This window comes from Cetorhinus maximus, chromosome 3, assembly GCF_964194155.1.
Source record: "Cetorhinus maximus chromosome 3, sCetMax3.hap1.1, whole genome shotgun sequence".
NCBI lineage: Eukaryota > Metazoa > Chordata > Chondrichthyes > Lamniformes > Cetorhinidae > Cetorhinus > Cetorhinus maximus.
The window spans coordinates 67514161-67531435 of NC_135881.1; the positions used below are offsets into that span (position 1 = coordinate 67514161).

Below are 17275 nucleotides of genomic sequence, written 5' to 3' on the forward strand. Positions count from 1 at the left end.
GCTTGGGCTGACAAGCGGCAAGTAATATTCACACCACACAAGTGCCAGGCAATGACCACCTCCAACAAGAGAGAATCCAACCATTGCCCCTTGATATTCAATGGCATTACTATCACTGAATCCCCCACTATCAACATCCTGCAGGTTACCATTGACCAGAAACTGAACTGGACTAGCCATATAAATACTGTGGCTACAACAGTAAGTCGGAGGTTAGGAATCGTGTGATGAGTAACTCACCTCCTGACTCCCCAAAGCCTGTCCACCTACAAGTCAGGAGTGTGATGGAATACTCCCCACTTGCCTGGATGAGTCCAGCTCCCACAACACTCAAGAAGCTTGACACCGTCCAGGACAAAGCAGTCCACTTGATTGGCACCACATCCACAAACATTCACTCCCTCCACTACCAACACACAGTAGCAGCAGTGTGTACTCTCTGCAAGATGCATTGCAGGAATTCACCAAGCCTCCTTAGACAGCACCTTCCAAACCCACGACCACTACCACCTAGAAGGACAAGGGCAGCATGTACATGGGAACACCACCACCTGGAAGTTCCTCTCCAAGCCACTTACCATCCTGACTTGGAAATAATTCGCCGTTCCTTCACTGTCACTGGGTAAAAATCCTGGAACTCCCTAACAGCAATGTGGATGTACCTACACCACATGGTCTGCAGCGGTTCAAGAAGGCAGCTTACCACCACCTTCTCAAGGGCAATTATGGATGGGCAATAAATGTTGGCCTAGCCAGCAACACACACATCCCATGAATGAATAAAAAAAAGAATCAGATATGCATTCCTCTGCTCTGCTGCAATAATCAGCTGGAACTTACTGTTGACCATATTAGTAGATGAACATTTAAAAGGTTTATATAAAGAAAGACATGCATTTATATATTGTCTTTCATAACCACACGATGTCCCAAAGAACCTTATGCCCAATGAAGTACTATAAAGTATAGTCACTGCTGTAATGTTGGAAATGCAGCAGCCAATTTGTATACAGCAAACTCCCACAAAAATCAGTCTGAAGCTTCCAGGGAGCAGCATCACCGTCGGACTAATCATATTCGGGTAAGTGTTCACTAACACACTGAGAAACTTTGGGGCATTTAAATAGCTTTTCAATGTGTCAGTGAATGAGCGTATGAGTGAGTAGGTAAGTGAATGGGTGAATGGGCAAATGTATAGATGTGTGAGTGGGTGGGGTGGGTGAGGTATGTGGGCAGAGTGGCAGTGGATGGGGTGGCAAGTGTTAGGGTGGCAACTGGTTGTGGAGGCAGCTGGGCAGGGAGGAAGCTGGGCAGGGTAGTTGGGTAAGGTCTGGAAGGGTTGTCAGGTCACAGGTTCATTGGTTCTGGTCAGAGGCCACTCGGGGGAGTTAGGTGGTGGAGGCTAGTCAGAAGTTGGTAGGAGTCGGGGGGTTGGGTGGTTGAGACTCAAGGGACGTCAGGGCAGTAGTCGGGGACATCAGGGGGTCAAGAGCCAGGGGGCGCCAGGGGTCGAGGGGTGTAGTCAGTGGGGTCAGTGTGGGTGATTGAGGAGGATTCAGTTATATTGTCACCCAGGAGTTAGAAGATTTTTCTGTCCAACATTTTCTGGGTAAATATTCAGGTAAGTAAATCAGAACAGTCCAAAGTCTCCAACTCCAATTCAGAGTCAGAGATGTTTTCAGAGGGTCCTGGGGAGCAGGGGAATTGCCCATCGGAATTTCAAACTTTCTGGGCAATTCCCATGGAGACCGGATGATCTGGGCCAATCTGATCTTGTGGTGTTGACTGAGTGATAAAATATTAGCCAGGACAGCAGGGATAACTACCCTGTTCCTCTTTGAAATAGTGTCATTGAATCTTTTACATCCACCTGAGAAGGCAGATGGGGCCTCAGTTAATGCCTCATCTGAAAGATGACACCTCTGACAATGCAGCACTCACTCTATTACGGCCTTATTTTTTGTGTTTAATTCCTGGAGTGAGACTTCAACCCGCAACATTCTGACTCAGAGGTAAGTGTGCTACTAAGTGAGCCACAGCTGACACAATATTGACATAAAAGTGACTAATACCTCTGTTAAAATAGTACTAGACCTTCATAAAAATTAATTTCGTATTCATCCACTAAGATCGCCAACAGTTATTTCTAGAATAATGTATCTTACTCAAAACCTTGCTCCAAATCTTAGGATCCCAAGCAGTGCAGTTATTCTTCATTTCCCTTTCCAGGCACTTTTGTGGCCCAAAGAAAATAAACAATTTAGTATAATTGGTAATAAATTTTTATAATATGGGCCATGCACATTCGGCACTAGGCTGAGAGACTACTTGCTCATTCAATACAGGAAGATCCCAATAGCTGAAATAGAGGCTTCAAACTCAGCATCCTGAGGTGAAGGAGAGAATGGGCTAATCTACTGTACTAATCAGTTCCTCCATGCCTAAATCATATAAAAATATTAATCTCAAAACATTTGTCGATAATATACAAATTATAATAAATTGTTCATTTTCCTTGGGCCACAAAAATGGGCAATTCCCGGAATGGGAAATGAAGAGCAATTGCACTGCTTGGGATTCTAAGGTTTGAAGTAAGACACATTATTCTAGAAATAACTGTTGCCAATCTCTTTAGTTGAATGTTAAATTTAATTTTTATGAAGCTCCACTACCATTTTAACAGAGGTATTAGACACAGGATAACACACAGGGCGGAATTTTCCATGCCTGCTGGTGTCGGGTGTGATCGGTGGCGTGAGCGGACAATAAGGCGCTATCGGTTTCACAATGGCGTAAAACCAGTTCGAGAGCGTCCGCTCAGCTCAGCCCAGCGATGGCGGGCCGCGTTTCCCGCCATCGGACATCAGGAGCCTCATTGACATACATCAGCATATCATTATCAGGCCAGCCCGTCGGAATCGTCCCCCTGCTGCTGGATCATCCATCCACATCGGTGGAAAGCATGCCAATCCTTGCTTTCATAACAGCACATAAGCAGCATGCACTTGGCGGCCTGCACTTTGCAGGGAACTCAGAGGTGAATACACAGTAATGTTGTGCAGCACTCGCCAGGGTCACCTGTTGGACTTCAAGCTTCAGGGGCGTTGGGGTTTCAGGGTTAAGGACAGCCCTGCCATTGAGGCGACATGTGGGATGGGGGGGGGAAGCAAGCGCAGCCCTGCCATTGAATATAGTGCACAAGCATTTGGGGTAGGGTAGGCGAGGGAAATGGCCACACATTCGGGAAACCTGTAGAAAATGACCATTCCTCTGCAACTCAGACAATTCAGGCACAGCCAAATTGATATGATTGGGGTGGGGCTTCTAGCTTATCTGCCCACGTAAGCAATGCAGAGGCATCAAAGTGCCACCAAGTGCTTCAAACTGTCTCACCATACACCCCTCACCCCTTGAGCACAGACTGCAAAGTCATGAGCATTTTAGCGGACATTAGAATAGTTGGACGGCTGCACACATTGCTCAATCTCCTCTCTGAAGCTGGCCATGAAGCAGTCTATGCTGGGAGTGCTCACAGCCTCTTGCAATGTCAGCACCCTGGTTTGGACCAGTCTCCTCCATGGTTCAAGCTAACAGGGCAGCCCTGCAGTTCGGGTTAGGAGAATGCCTGTGCCTGAGCTGAGACCACAGCATGCAGTCCAATGGGCAAATCTGCCGCCAATCAGTCGGGTGGACTGGGGCAGAAGTGGTGGGGTTTTGGGCAGCCATGCAGCACACTAATCTCTGGCCATCCAAGAGGTGGCCAGCACTCTCTGGGAATCATTAAGGGGCCTTCACACTTAACCAGGACAGGTTCTTAGTACACCCATGCTAACCACGTGTCTCTCTCTTTCATCCTGCAGGAGGAATACATCAGGATGATGGAGTCTGTATGCCTGATGAGCGCGAAGACGACAGAGGAGAGAGCAACTGAGGCACCTAGTTGCATAGGGAGAAGGCGGCTGGGGCTCCCACACACACTACCCAAGAGCCACAGCGAGCCATCGCAGGCCAGCGCCCAGCGACATCCAGGATCTATGGTCGCCAACTTTCATTCCTGCAGATGACCAAGAACTAGTGTCGCCGGAGACTGCATATGTCTAGGGAACTGGTTGGTCACATCTGCCAGCTACTGCAAGATTTGGCGCAATGGGGACATGAAGGGCATCCACTGCCAGTGGCTGTGAAAGTGACAGCGGCGCTCAATTTTTATTGCAGTGGCTCCTTTCAGGGCTCCACAGGTGACATCTGTGGGATCTCACAAGCCTCCACCCACAAATGCATCCATAAGGACACAGATGCCATCTTTGCAAAGGCACACAACTTTGTGCATTTAGTCCGAGACCAGGACAGCCAGGATGCAAGAGTGACTGGATTCACACAGATCTCGGGTTTCCCACAGGTGCAGGGTGCAAATGACTGCACTCATGTGATGCTCAGGTCTCCGTCACAACACGTGGTTGACTACACCAACCGCAAGGGATTCCATTTGCAGAATGTGCAGCTGGTATGCGACCACCAGAAACACATCCTGCAGGTGCGCGCACGATTTCCAGTGAGTGTGCATGACGTCTGCATCCTCAGTCAGTCACAGACCACTGGAGTCTTCCAGGGTCCACAGAAGCTGCAGGGATGGCTCCTCGGGGACAAGGGCTACCCACAGAGGCCTTGGCTGATGACACCTATGCGGCAGCCTCAGACTGCAGCAAAGCGACGGTATAATGAGGCTCATGCTGCAGCTCGTAACTTAGTGGAGCAGACCATCAGGATGCTGAAGATGTGGTTCCGGTGCCTGGACCGGTTTGGTGGAGCCCTGTAATACAGTCCACAGAGGGTGTCACGCATCGTCATCGTCTGCTGCACCCTTTATAACCTGGCGCTGCAACAGGGAGATGAGCTGGCTGAGGAGAAAATGGAGGAGCTGGAGGTCTCCTCCAAAGAGGACGATGCCAACGGGGATGAGGCCCTCAGACTGGCTAGATGAGGCAGGCGTGCTCAGGAGGCCCTCATAACTGTTAGATTTGTGGAGGATGATGACGCCATGCAGTGAGGTGACCCCACAGAGCCTCTCATTGCATCTGTGAACGTTTGACTCCAGTCTGGCTTATGGCAGTGCGAATACCCTCTGTGAGAATGCTCCTGTCATGGAGACGCAATGTAGGTCCTAATAGTCACTCGATTGCAGGAGGATGATGATGACATGCAGTGAGGACACTCCATAAATCTTCACATAGCCTCTGAGAATGTCTGACTCCTGTCTGGCCGAGGGCAGCTCACTTGCACTCTGTGATCAGTGTCATATTATAGAGACGCAGCCATGAAACTTTAGAAGCATCTGATCCTTTGTCAGCCTTCAGCACCTGTCCCCTTCAGGAGCACAGCATCAGTGGTCACAGATGCTGAAGAGATGGGGGCCAGCCCCACCTTAAAGGTGCTGAGAGCACACCGAGAGAATGAGAGAACTCTGTGGCGCCTGCCCACGACATTCTGGCAGCAATGACAAGCACTGCTGAAGTGCAGCCATCAGCAAGGTTCCCAGGGAGAATGAGGCTGGATCATCACTTTGGTCCGAAGGCTGCACAGGGAACAGGCCCTGAACTGAGACACCTGCCTTTATCTTGTGCAGAAAGGTTTCACATCTGAGTGACAAGAACACTGTGCATCAGAACAAGGTGCCATAGCAGGGAGACATTCTTGGGAGCTTATTGACAATAGTGAACATTATGGACAAGTGATTAACACCCGTGCCCAAGCTGTGCAACTAATTCTCCTTAACTTTGCTAACCCTGCCGCTACATCTTATTGCTCCCTGGACACCCACAGCAGAGGTAGAGGCAGCCTGCTGACTGTGACGCCCTGTCTGTGACTTTGGTAGACGTCCTCTGGAGGGCTGAGACTTGGAAGGCCCCGGCCTGCATTCGGGGTCCTGCTGTGTGGCAGTGGCACCCTCCTTGGCCTGTGGAGCTGGAACTGTTGAGGTCACAGGAAGAGGGGAGCCGGTTGGGCCGGACACTCAGAGTCACCTGGATGGATAATCCCAGAGTGTGAACCTGCTGATCCTCCTCCCTATGGGTGCCCGGGGGCCCCAGGCTGACTCCTTAAGGAGCAGGGGTAGCTGGCATGAGATCGAGCTGCCCGGCACCACTCTTGCATACTCAATGTTGGAGGCTAACTATGACATCAGCGATGCAGTTAAGCCCGTGCAGCAGTGCAGGATCGATGTCCTGGACCAAGGTCTCCATAGCGGCCGCCATCCTAACAGTGTTGACCTCAATGCATTGGCATGCCAGCACTATCACCTCAGAGTGAAGGCTGACGGACTCATCCATCAAGCCTTGCAATCTTAGGAGTGCAGCGGACATCCCCTCTGATGTTCCCAAGCTTGCCTTTGCAGCTCCAGCAACAGTGACATGACCGAGTCCAGAGGCTCAACATCTGACTCGGACTCAGCAAATTTCTGGCCTCCAGCAGTCCCCCGAGTGCTGGACACCAGGGAGGTCCCTGCCACTACCTACAGTGGATCAGAAAGTGCAATGTGCTCACCAGATTATGATCCCAAGGCTATCCTAAAGCCAGGTCCCACCGAGGTGTGTGTCTCTTTGCTGGTGGAGGGTATGGGTGAGCGCTGTGACGGGTCTTCAATGAAGGCGTCTTCAGATTGGACTTCAGAGAGGATGCCTCCAGATTCCTCTTCAGAGGTTTCTTCCAAGCTTGCTTGGAGGCTCTGGGTTGTGGACTCCATTGGCTGTTTCCCAGATGTGCCTGCGGAAGCAAGGGGAGATAATTAGTGCATGGCAGTGGCCTGTGAAACAGGACACATCACTCACAGCATGGTTGTCCGATAGATGTTACACTGCTGGATCCTCACTTGGTAGGTCAGCGCCAACCTCACTGTCAGCACAGGACCGGTCCAGATCGTGGCCAGCCAGCTGGATGGCCTTGTCTTCAACATCCGAGAGGACCTTGATTTCGGGCATTCTGCCACCAGTCAGGAACCTCTCCCTCTTGTTGTGTATGCATGAATAGAGGTGGAGAAAGTGTAAGCAAGACACCTGCCAGGCCAGATAACAAATATGCCTGACCTGTGTGGGTGCTGAGTGTTCCCATGGACGGGATGAGGACAATGATGGTGAGTGTGAAAGAGTGAATGGTGATGTCCCTTGAACCAGTAGTGAGTGAGGGCTCTGTGAATATGAGATGGGTTTGTGAGTGTGTGAATTGAAAGTCATAAGAAGAGTGACTTACCCTTGCGGAACGGAGGAGGTCATTCATCCTCTTGCAGCACTGGGTGGCTATCCACTCCTGAAGGACTTTGGCACTGACCACCGTTGTCACCGCCTCTCAAGCCAGGTTAGTGCTGTTGCTGCCCATCCTGCGGTCAGATCGGGGGTAGAGGGCATCCCAGCAGGCCTCCATGGCATCCAAAAGGTACTCGAGTGACACGTCGCTGAACCTGGGGGCTACAGTCTTCTTCAGTTTCAGGGCCGTGTCTTCCGTGCAGCAGTGGTGGTCTGGAAGCATTGAGGAGTGCTTGTGCTGGACTTTAAATATGGCGCCCGGTGTGATGCAGCGGTGGGGTGACGAATGAGAGCTCACCTGCCATAGAAACAGCGTGTTTCCTGGGAATGCATAAATAATGTGGCGGGTTTGGGACGATACGACGTGAAAAATTGCCTCGCAAACAGCGGGTTACCCGCCGGCTACCACACTTAGTGCAAATCTGGGATGATTCCGCCCCAAAGCTGGAGTGTGTTCCCAGACTGTAAAACATCTTGGGGTTTAGATAATGTCATGAATTTCAAGTACCAAATTAGAGCCATTTACTGATGTTATTTAATCACAAGGCGCAATGTTGACATGCAATGTACATTAAAGTACATTATTCTGATTTATATGAAGTATACAAACAGTTCTTACATCTTTGTGTATTTGGATTACTGTTTTTGCTTTTTTTTTGCAAGTACGTGTGACAGCAACAAGTGACAGGCAATTTTCTCCAACACGTGCATCAACTGATTGAACTAGACATAGTATTGTACCACATAGTTATGTCAGAAATTAGGTTAACATTTGTTGGAAAACACAACAGCATCTATATTTTAGAATTTGTTATCAAGTTAACATTTTGCCAATTTGCTGTTAAATACTTACCTGAATCTCCTCCAAACTTGGTCGCATCACAACATTTGGAATTGCCAGTACAATTTCAGACTTGAAGAATGGGGCTTTTGGTGCCTCTCCACCACCACCAGGAAATGGTTTTGATGCCTTGTACTTAGAGCTGGTAACATGTAAATGCCGCTTGATAGCATCCAATGATAACTTGGAACCTGCACACATATTGACACAATGACATGCTCCAGATCAAAAGGCAGAAATTACACAAGGCAGAATTTGCCACGATGTATATGAGTTATGAATTTGTGCTACAGACACAAAGGGAATTTGCAGAGTTGGCAGAATAGGCCCATTATCTTCTACCCGATGCGATTCTACAAACTGCTGCATTTAGTGTGCTGGATTTTTCATACCCATTTTCTATGCAAGCCTCCAAAATTTTGTGCAAAGATATATAAATGAGCATAAAGCACAATTTTGCTAATTTGTATCTGGTTTATTCTTATTCAATGTGGAATGGCAGCAAGAGAAACTCCTTCAGTGAAGGAGCTCCCAAAGTGGCAAAGGCTTTTCTGAATGTGCACAGTACCTCTTTTCATATGGTATTTTATTGAACATTTTTTCCTATCTTTAAGAAACTTTTATTGAGATTATTTTCTTATATAAATAGTTTTGCAGCCATTTTTTGTAACTCCTTAAGATATGTTTATTTTTAAGGAACCTCAAATAAAGTATTTCATGGTGAAGTGGCACGAGATGAAAGGGAGGCATGCCAGGGAGATTAGTAAGCACCAAGGCATATCTGCAGATGTTAGTATACCTCATTCCCACTGGCCAAGGACAATTGCCTCAGCTTGCTCTAGGTCAGCAGAGAGACAGTTTGTTGATCCCTAATTGCCCTTGAACTGAATAGCTTGCTCGGCCATTTCAGAGGGTCAACCACATTGCTATGGGTTTGGAGTCACACGTAGGCCAGACCAGGTAAGGATGGCAGGTTTCTTTTGTTTGCTTTTGCACTGCAGGTTTTTTGCATTCTCCTTCTTTCCCTTTCCTTGGCTATCAAATGTATGTAGTGTATACATATTAAAATTTCATTCTTTCCAAAGATAGAAGATATTATTCTTCCTGTGCAGGCATTTAAATTTAAGTGCCTGCACCTCCTTAAATTTTTCCAATTGTCCTAAAGTTAGTTTGAAATTAATGCCATAGCCCTCAGTTTGTGCATCATCTATGCAAAGGCCAATGTGTGTGGAGAGAACATTCTAATTATGCTAATAAGCTAACTATATGGGCTGAATTTTCCATGGGGTTTGGGACCGAAATGTTGGAGCGAAAAACAGATCCCAACTCTGCACTTGTTGGCAGCGGGACCAACTTGGCGATTTTACATACAGCAGTCTCCAAATTGGTCACCTGTGGGCCTGAAATCCAATTAAGGGCAGCAGAGAAGCTCCCAGAGGTGACCACTTAATTGGCTGTCTCCTCAAAAACCACCCCCTGGGCCCCAAGCCAGCATGTGTGGGTTCCCAATCTGCAATTCCTCTTGATGGAATTAGTCCCACAAACAATAATCCAGCCCTACAAGTATCTGCATCAGAGCAGTGATGTAGTGCTGGGTGCCACACCGGCACCTTCAATTTTAAGCAGACTTGTAAACTCAATGCAGCCCACCAAACCTGGACATATAAGTGACTGATATTTGAAAAATTCTGTAAAGCTGCTCAGATCCAATCACAGGCTGGTTCCTCCCTGCATTTGCTGCTGATAGGTTCTCTAGGCAGCAAATCAGAGAGAAACCAGTCTGTGATTGAACGAGCAGCAAAGAGTGGGAAGGTAAGTATTGAAGTTAAATTACAGGGCCTAGAGTGCGAGACAGCCGGAGTGGCAGTGTGGGCCTCAAGCAAGAGAGCTGGAGCGGCGGTGTGGGCCTCAAGCAAGAGAGCTGGAGCGGAGGTGTGGGCCTCAAGCAAGAGGGCTGGAGAAGTGGTGCAGGGCCCAGGCAAGACAGCCGGAGCGGCGGGGCCCAGGCAAGGCAGACAGAGCAATGGAGTCTACTGGCATCTGAGTAAGTGAGTGACTGGAGACTGTGTGAGAGAGAGAGAGAGAGTATGTGAGGTGATGGGGGGAGAGAGAGTGTGAGGAGATAGGAGAGAAAGTGTGAGGAGATGGGGAAAGAGTGTGTGAGGGGGTTGCGGAGAGAGAGGGTGAGGGGGTGGGGCAGAAAGTGTGGGGGTGAGGGGGAGAGAATGTGGGGGAGAGGGAGTATGGAGCTGGGATAGCGAGAGAGAGTGTGAGGGGGTGGGAGAGAGAGAGTGTGGGGGAATGGGGGAGAGAAAGCGTGAGAGAGGAAGAGAGAGTGTGATGGGGTGGATTAGGGAGAGAGTGTGAGGGGGTGGGGGAGAAATTGTGAGGCATGGGGGGAGAGAGAGTGTGGGGGCGAGAGAGTGTGTGGGGGGAGAGAGTGATTCACATTAATTGCTTGGCTGTGATGGCCTGAGGATGTGAAATGCAGTCGTGTTTGTATTCCCTGCTGGCAGCTTTACATGGAATTTACAGCACAGCACCATTTTGCCCTCCCCATTTATGCTGGTGTTTATGATCCACAAGCCTCCTCCCACCCTCCTTAATCATACTATCAGGGTAACCTTCAATTTCTTTCTTCCTCATGTGTTTATCAACTTCCTTTAATGTATCTATACTAGAATCACAGAATGGTTACAGCACAGAGGCGGCCATTCAGCACATTGTCTTTGTGTCAGTTCTCTGCAACAGCAATTCAGCTAGTCCCACTCCTCGACCTTTTCTCTGTAGCCCAGTAAAATCTTTTCTCTTCAGATAATTACCCAGTTCCCTTTTGAAAACCGCAGTTGAATCTGTCTCCACCACAGGCTCAGGCAGTGCATTCCAGATCCAAATTACTTGTTGCATAAAGAAGTGTTTCCTCATGTCGCCTCTGGTTCTTTTGTTAATCATGTTAGGGTTCTCAACCTTCTGCCGATGGGAACAGTTTCTCCTCATTTACACTCTCCAGACCCCTCATAATTTTGATCACGTCTAATAAATCTCCTCTCAAGCTTCTCTTCTTCAAAGAGAACTGCCCCAGCTTCGCCAATCTATCCACATAACTGAAGTCTCTCAACCTTGGAACCATTCTTGTAAATCTTTTCTAACCCTTTTGAAAATCTTCACATCCTTCCCATTGAGACTGAACCAGTGTTTTATGAAGGTTCATAACTTACTTGCTTTTGTACTTTGTGTCCTTATGTATAAAACCCAGGATTTAGTATAATTTATTAACCATTCTCTCAATCTGTCCTGCCACCTTTAAAGGTTTATGCACTTATATACCCAGGTCCCTTTGCTCCTGCATTTCCTTTAGAATTGTACCCTTTATTTTATGTTACCTCTCTTCACTTTTCTGACCAAAATGTATCACTTCACACTTCCCTACATTAAATTTCATCCGCCACATGTCTGCCCATTCCACCCATATCTGCTTGAAGTCTATCACTATCCTCCTCACAGTTCACAATATTTCCAAATCTTACATCATCTTCAAATTTCAAAATTGTGCCCTGTACACCCAGGTCTGGGTTATAAATATAAATCAAGAAAAGCAGTGACCCCTCTATATACTAGCCCCCAGTCAGAGGTAAGCAAAGTCTTCTTTAATTCATATTTTTATTAGGATTGAATTAAATAATTAAACTGTTGCATAATGAAATTCTAGCTAACGCTAATGATTCAAAATACCATGTGGTTCGAAATAAAATGTCTACTGGCACAAACATTTTTCACTTAAAAAGCAAAGTTTTACTGAGGAGAATAAATGATTAATACACAGGAAAACAACAAAAAAGTAGATTTAGAAATGATATGGCCAACACATTTTCTTAGAGCTCCTGCACCTCAAAATTTCCCACTGCACCTGTGCATCAGAGCACTTGGATTTGCCTGAGGGGTAGCACTCCTACCAGCACAGAGAAAGAATTGCAAAATCGACCCCATAGTTGGTTCATATTACACAAAAATACAAAGATAAAAGTCATATAAAATCAGCTTTACAAAAAAGGGAGGTTACAAAAAATATCATTCACGCTGAAAACTCACAACACCACTTACATTTCACCAAGGCATCAGTATTCTTTTGGCAAATTTGTCCCATCAGATTATAGTAGCTACAGGGTAAGCATTCTTGACAGCGAGTTTTTTGTTTTGCATCAGGATGCAAACATGCATAGGTATCCTGCATACAAACCAAAGTGTAAGTAGGATGAAGAACTTGAATTTTAAAAAATGATGTCTCCTTTCAACTGCATATCAAAAGTTTCATAAATATAACATTCAATGGTGATCACAGTAACAGGTTAATCAAAAAAATAGAAAGCACAAGTTTCAGGTGTTTCATTGTAGAAATTGTTACAACTAAATTCTCACCAGTTTGATTGGAATCTGTCAAATCTACATTATGGCAAAAGTCACTTCTGCATCATGGAGAGGGAAACAAAGAAAACTTTTCAAAACCGGAAGATGTTAGCGATGTAACAGGTTTAAAACAAGTACTGAGACAGGGAAAGTGGGGAGATGGAAGAACAAACGGGAATGTTTGTGATAAGAGAGGTTAAGTAACAAAAGGGATGATTGCGCAAGGCAATAAAAGGAGTTGCTATTGGGACAAATAAAGAAACAAAAGATGGGACTAGAGGAGGTGTAAATGGAAATACTAGGATCATCACTAGCAGTTGCTGCCTGAAAAAAGAGTAGAGGTTATCTGATCTGAAATTGTTGAACTCAAAGTTGAATCCAGAAGGCTGTAAAGTACCTAATCGAAAGAGAAGGTGCTGTTCCTCAAGCAAGTTCTTTGGAACCGATCAAGGACAGTGTTGGAGTGGAGAGGAGAATTAAAATGACAAAACCTCAGAATGGGATCATGCAAATAGTAAGAGTATTCATGTCACAGTTAAAAAGTTCACATCCTTTCCTCATATGTTCTCTCACAACATGTGTCCCGTGCTGTAACATTCAATAAGATCATGGCTGACCTGACTGTGGACTCAAGGCCAGAATCTTCGGCTCGGTGAGTGGGGGCAGGGCCTGCTCACCAACGCATAAAATGACACACAGTGACATCAGTTTGGCAAAGTGCCCAGGTGACCTTCATATTTACCATGAAACCTCATCCACAGACAACAACGGTTTCATGATCATCATTGTGCTTTTAATTCCAGATTTTTATTGAAATCAAATTCCACCATCTGGCTGGTGGGATTTGAACCCAGGTCCCCAGAGCATTACCTGGGTCTCTGCATTACTAGTTCAGGGACAATACCACTATGCCATTACCTCCTCAAAGAACTCTAATAAATTAGTCAAATGTGATTTCCCTTTCACAAACCATGTTGACTCTGCCTGATTGTATTAAGATTTTCTATGCTTTGCTATGACCTCCTTAATAATAGATTCTAGCATTTTCCAATGACAGATGTTAGGCTACTGGCCTGTAGTTGCCTGTTTGCTGCTTCCCTCCTTTCTTGAGTAGAGGAGTTACATCACTGTTTTCCAATCTGATGGGACCTTTCCAAAATCTAGTATATTTTAGAAAACTAGAGCCATTGCCTCTAACATATCTGCAGCCACTTCTTCTAAGAACCTATGATGGAGTCCATCAGGCGCTGGGGATTTGTCAGTCTTTACTTCTAATAGTTTTCTCAGTGCCCTTTACCTGGTAATTGTACTTGTTTTAAGCTTCTCCCTCCCTTTCACTTCTTCATTTACACGTATTTCTGGGATGTTATTGTGCCTTCCACAGTCAAGACAGACACAAAATATCTGTTCAATGCTACCACCATTTCCTTATTTGCCATTATTAATTCCCCAGACTCACACACTAGAGGGCCAATGCTCCCTTTTTAAAAATTCATTCATGGGATGTGGGCTTCGTTGGTTGCGCCAGCTTTTATTGCCCATTCTTGGTTGCCCTTGAGAATGTGGTGGTGAGCTGCCTTCTTGAACCAGTGCAGTCCATGTGGTGTTGGTACACTCACAGTGCTGGAGGAAGGGAGTTCCAGGATTTTGACCCAATGACAGTGAAGGAACGGCGACATATTTCCAAGTCAGGGTGGTGAGTGACTTGGAGGGGAACCTCCAGGTGATGGTGTTCCCATCTATCTGCTGCCCTTTTCCTTCTAGATGGCTGTGATTGTGGGTTTGGAAGGTGCTGTCTAAGGAGCCTTGGTGAATTCCTGCAGTTCATTTTGTAGATGGTACACACTACTACTACTTTGCATCGGTGGTGGAAAGTGTGAATGTTTGTGGATGTGGTGACAGTCAAGCGGACTGCTTTGTCCTGTCGAGTGTTGTGGGAGCTGCACTCATCGAGGCAAGTGGGGAGTATTCCATCATACTCCTGACTTGTGCCTTGAAGATGGTGAACAGGCTTTGGGGAGTCAGGAGGTCAGTTACTCGTCGCCGGATTCCTAGCCTCTGACCTGCTCTTGTAGCCACAGTATTTATATAGCTAGTCCAATTTTGTTTCTGGTCAATGGTAACACCCAGGTTGTTGATAGTAGGGGATTCAGTGATGGTAATTGGCCATTTCAGAGGGCATTTAAGAGGACATTTAAGAGTCAAACACATTGCTGTGGGTCTGGAGTCACATGTAGGCCAGGCCAGGTAAGGACAACAGATTTCCTTCCCCCAAAGGCCATTAGTGAACCAAATGTGTTTTTATAACAATCGACAGTGGTTTCATAGTCAACATTAGGCTTTTAATTCCAGATTTTTATTGAATTCAAATTCCACCATTCCACCATTGGAACCCAGGTCCCCAGAGCATTACCATGGGTCTCTGCAATACTAGTCCACCGACGATATCACTACGCCATCGCCTCCTCCTAGAAGAAATTACTCTTTTCGTCTTTAAATACTTGTGGAAACTGTTAATACCTGTCTTCATATTTCTAGCTAGCTTTCTCCCATAATCTAACTTCTCCTTCATTATTGTTTTAGTCATTCTTTGCTGGTTTTTTAATTCTGTCCAATCTTCTGACCTATAACTAATCTTTGCAGAATTGTACGCTTTTTCTTTCAGCATGGTACTGTGCTTAACTTCCTTGTTAGCCACAGATAGGGCATCCTTCTTGCAGCGTTTTTCTTTCTATATACTACTATATACTACTCCCACAAGTGACTTCTTACCTTCGCCATTTCTTATCTCTATCCAAACTGATTCGACAATTTGACCTTTGGAACTAAGGTCGTCAATCACTATTGTACTAATATTATTCTTAATCAACAGAGCTACCCCACCACCTTTTTCTAACTTTCTGTCCCTTTGAAATGTCAAGTATCCTTGAATATGCAGGTCCCAGCCTTGGTCACCTTGTAACTACATCTCTATATTGGCTATCAGGTCATATATATTATTTCTATTTGTGCTGATAATTCCTCTAATTGTTACAAATATTATGCCCATTCAGATACAGAGCATTTAATTCAGTCTTTTTTGCTATTTTTGCAAACTCTGGCCTTACCTGATGCCACACTTTTAAGTTTGTACATTTTTTCCTTTCTTGCCACGGTCTGATTATCATTACTCTTATTGCTACCCTGCTGTATTGCATGTCCTTTCACTTTAATTTCCACATCTCCCCTCACATGATTCCTCATCCCCACTATTTAGTTCCTAGCCCTATCAATGTCATTGGAACCTACCTGAACCATGACAACTAGTTCCTCCCCCTTCCACTGCAATTCCTCTACAGCCCCAAGCAGATGCCCCAAACCTGGCACTGGGCAGGCAGCACAGCCTTTGGACTCTCACTCTCAGCTGCAGAGAACTCTGTCTATCCCCCTCACTACACTGATCCCGACCACCACTACATTTCTATTAACTCCCCCTGCTTGAATGGTTTCCTGTAGAATGGTACCAAGGTCAGTTTGCTCATCCACCCTACATCCCCTGCTCTCATCCAATTGAGCTAAAAGAACCACAAACTTGTTGGACAATTTGCAAGGGCTGAGAATCCTCCATTTCTGCCTTCCCGTTCCCCATACCTCTATCCTTGCAGTCACACCCTCCAGACCCTGACCGCTGACCAAATCAGAAGAATCTATCCTAAAGAGTGCAACTGCCTTCAGGAAAAAAGTGTCCAGGTAACTTTCCCTCTCCCTGATATATCTCAGTTTCTGTAACTCAGTCTCCAGTTCAATGCTTTTGGAGTTGAATGCCATTTGCCATTTCAACTTTGGAACAGAAAGGTCAGAGTGGGAGCAGGACAGAAAATAAAAGGCGAGCCACTCCCACTCTGACCTCCCTGTCCTCAGATTCCAATACTGTGGCTCAGATTCCTATACTGCACCTCAGCTTTCAATTAGACTGTCTACACCCTTCAGGATTCACCACTGAGTTCAACAATTTGAGGTCACCTCTGCCTCAATTTGTTGTTGATGATTCTTCTCTTCCCATTTCCACCTCCTTTGGACCCTTTCCTTACTTTCCTTGTCCCGTTGCCTTCTCCTTTTTTGTTTTACACTATCATCCCTTTTGTTATTTAATCTCCCCTGCCTTCCACCCTATTACAGAGCTTCCCTTTTGCTCTTTCCCCCTTCCCACCTTTCGTTGCCTTTGTGCTTGCTTAAAACCTGTTACAATTCTAACTTTTTCCAGTTCCAACAAAAAAGTCATCGACCTGAAATATTAACTCAATTTCTCTCTCCACAGATGCTTCCTGATCTACTGATCATTTACAGCATTTACTGTTTTAATTTCAGATTTCCATTATCTGTGGTATTCTGCTTTTGTACTTTTACATTATAACCAGTCAACTTAAATGGTTTTAAATGTTAATTTCTCCCTAACAAAACAATAAAGTTAGAAGTTCTTTTTGGGATTAATGGCTCCAAGTTCACAGCTCTTTAAATTATGGTTTGAAAAAGAATTCCACATAAAAAGTTAAAACAACTATAATAAATTTTAAGTCACTTCAGACTGTTTAATAGATCGAAGCTAACTCCATGTTGATAGCTGTCATGATTTTCATTTAGGCATAAATGAGAATTAATACATTGCAGTTTTAAGCAGCAGCTTACAAGATACAGTTCAAAATTATATTATCTGATACTGTCCTTTAGATAGTAGGTATGGTTTATTTCTCATTTC

At 45.7% G+C, this 17275-nt stretch overlaps 1 protein-coding gene across 1 annotated transcript in view; it reads right to left on the bottom strand.

Annotated features, from left to right (window-relative positions):
- Nucleotides 1-17275, bottom strand: part of dnah5l (dynein, axonemal, heavy chain 5 like) — a 465990-nt gene that overhangs the window by 327608 nt on the left and 121107 nt on the right. The window contains exons 23-24 of the mRNA XM_078535621.1: nucleotides 12238-12361; nucleotides 8149-8327 (exon numbers count right to left, since the gene is read on the bottom strand). Of these exons, the coding sequence (XP_078391747.1) occupies nucleotides 8149-8327; nucleotides 12238-12361 (303 nt within the window). The remainder of the gene's footprint in view (nucleotides 1-8148; nucleotides 8328-12237; nucleotides 12362-17275) is intronic.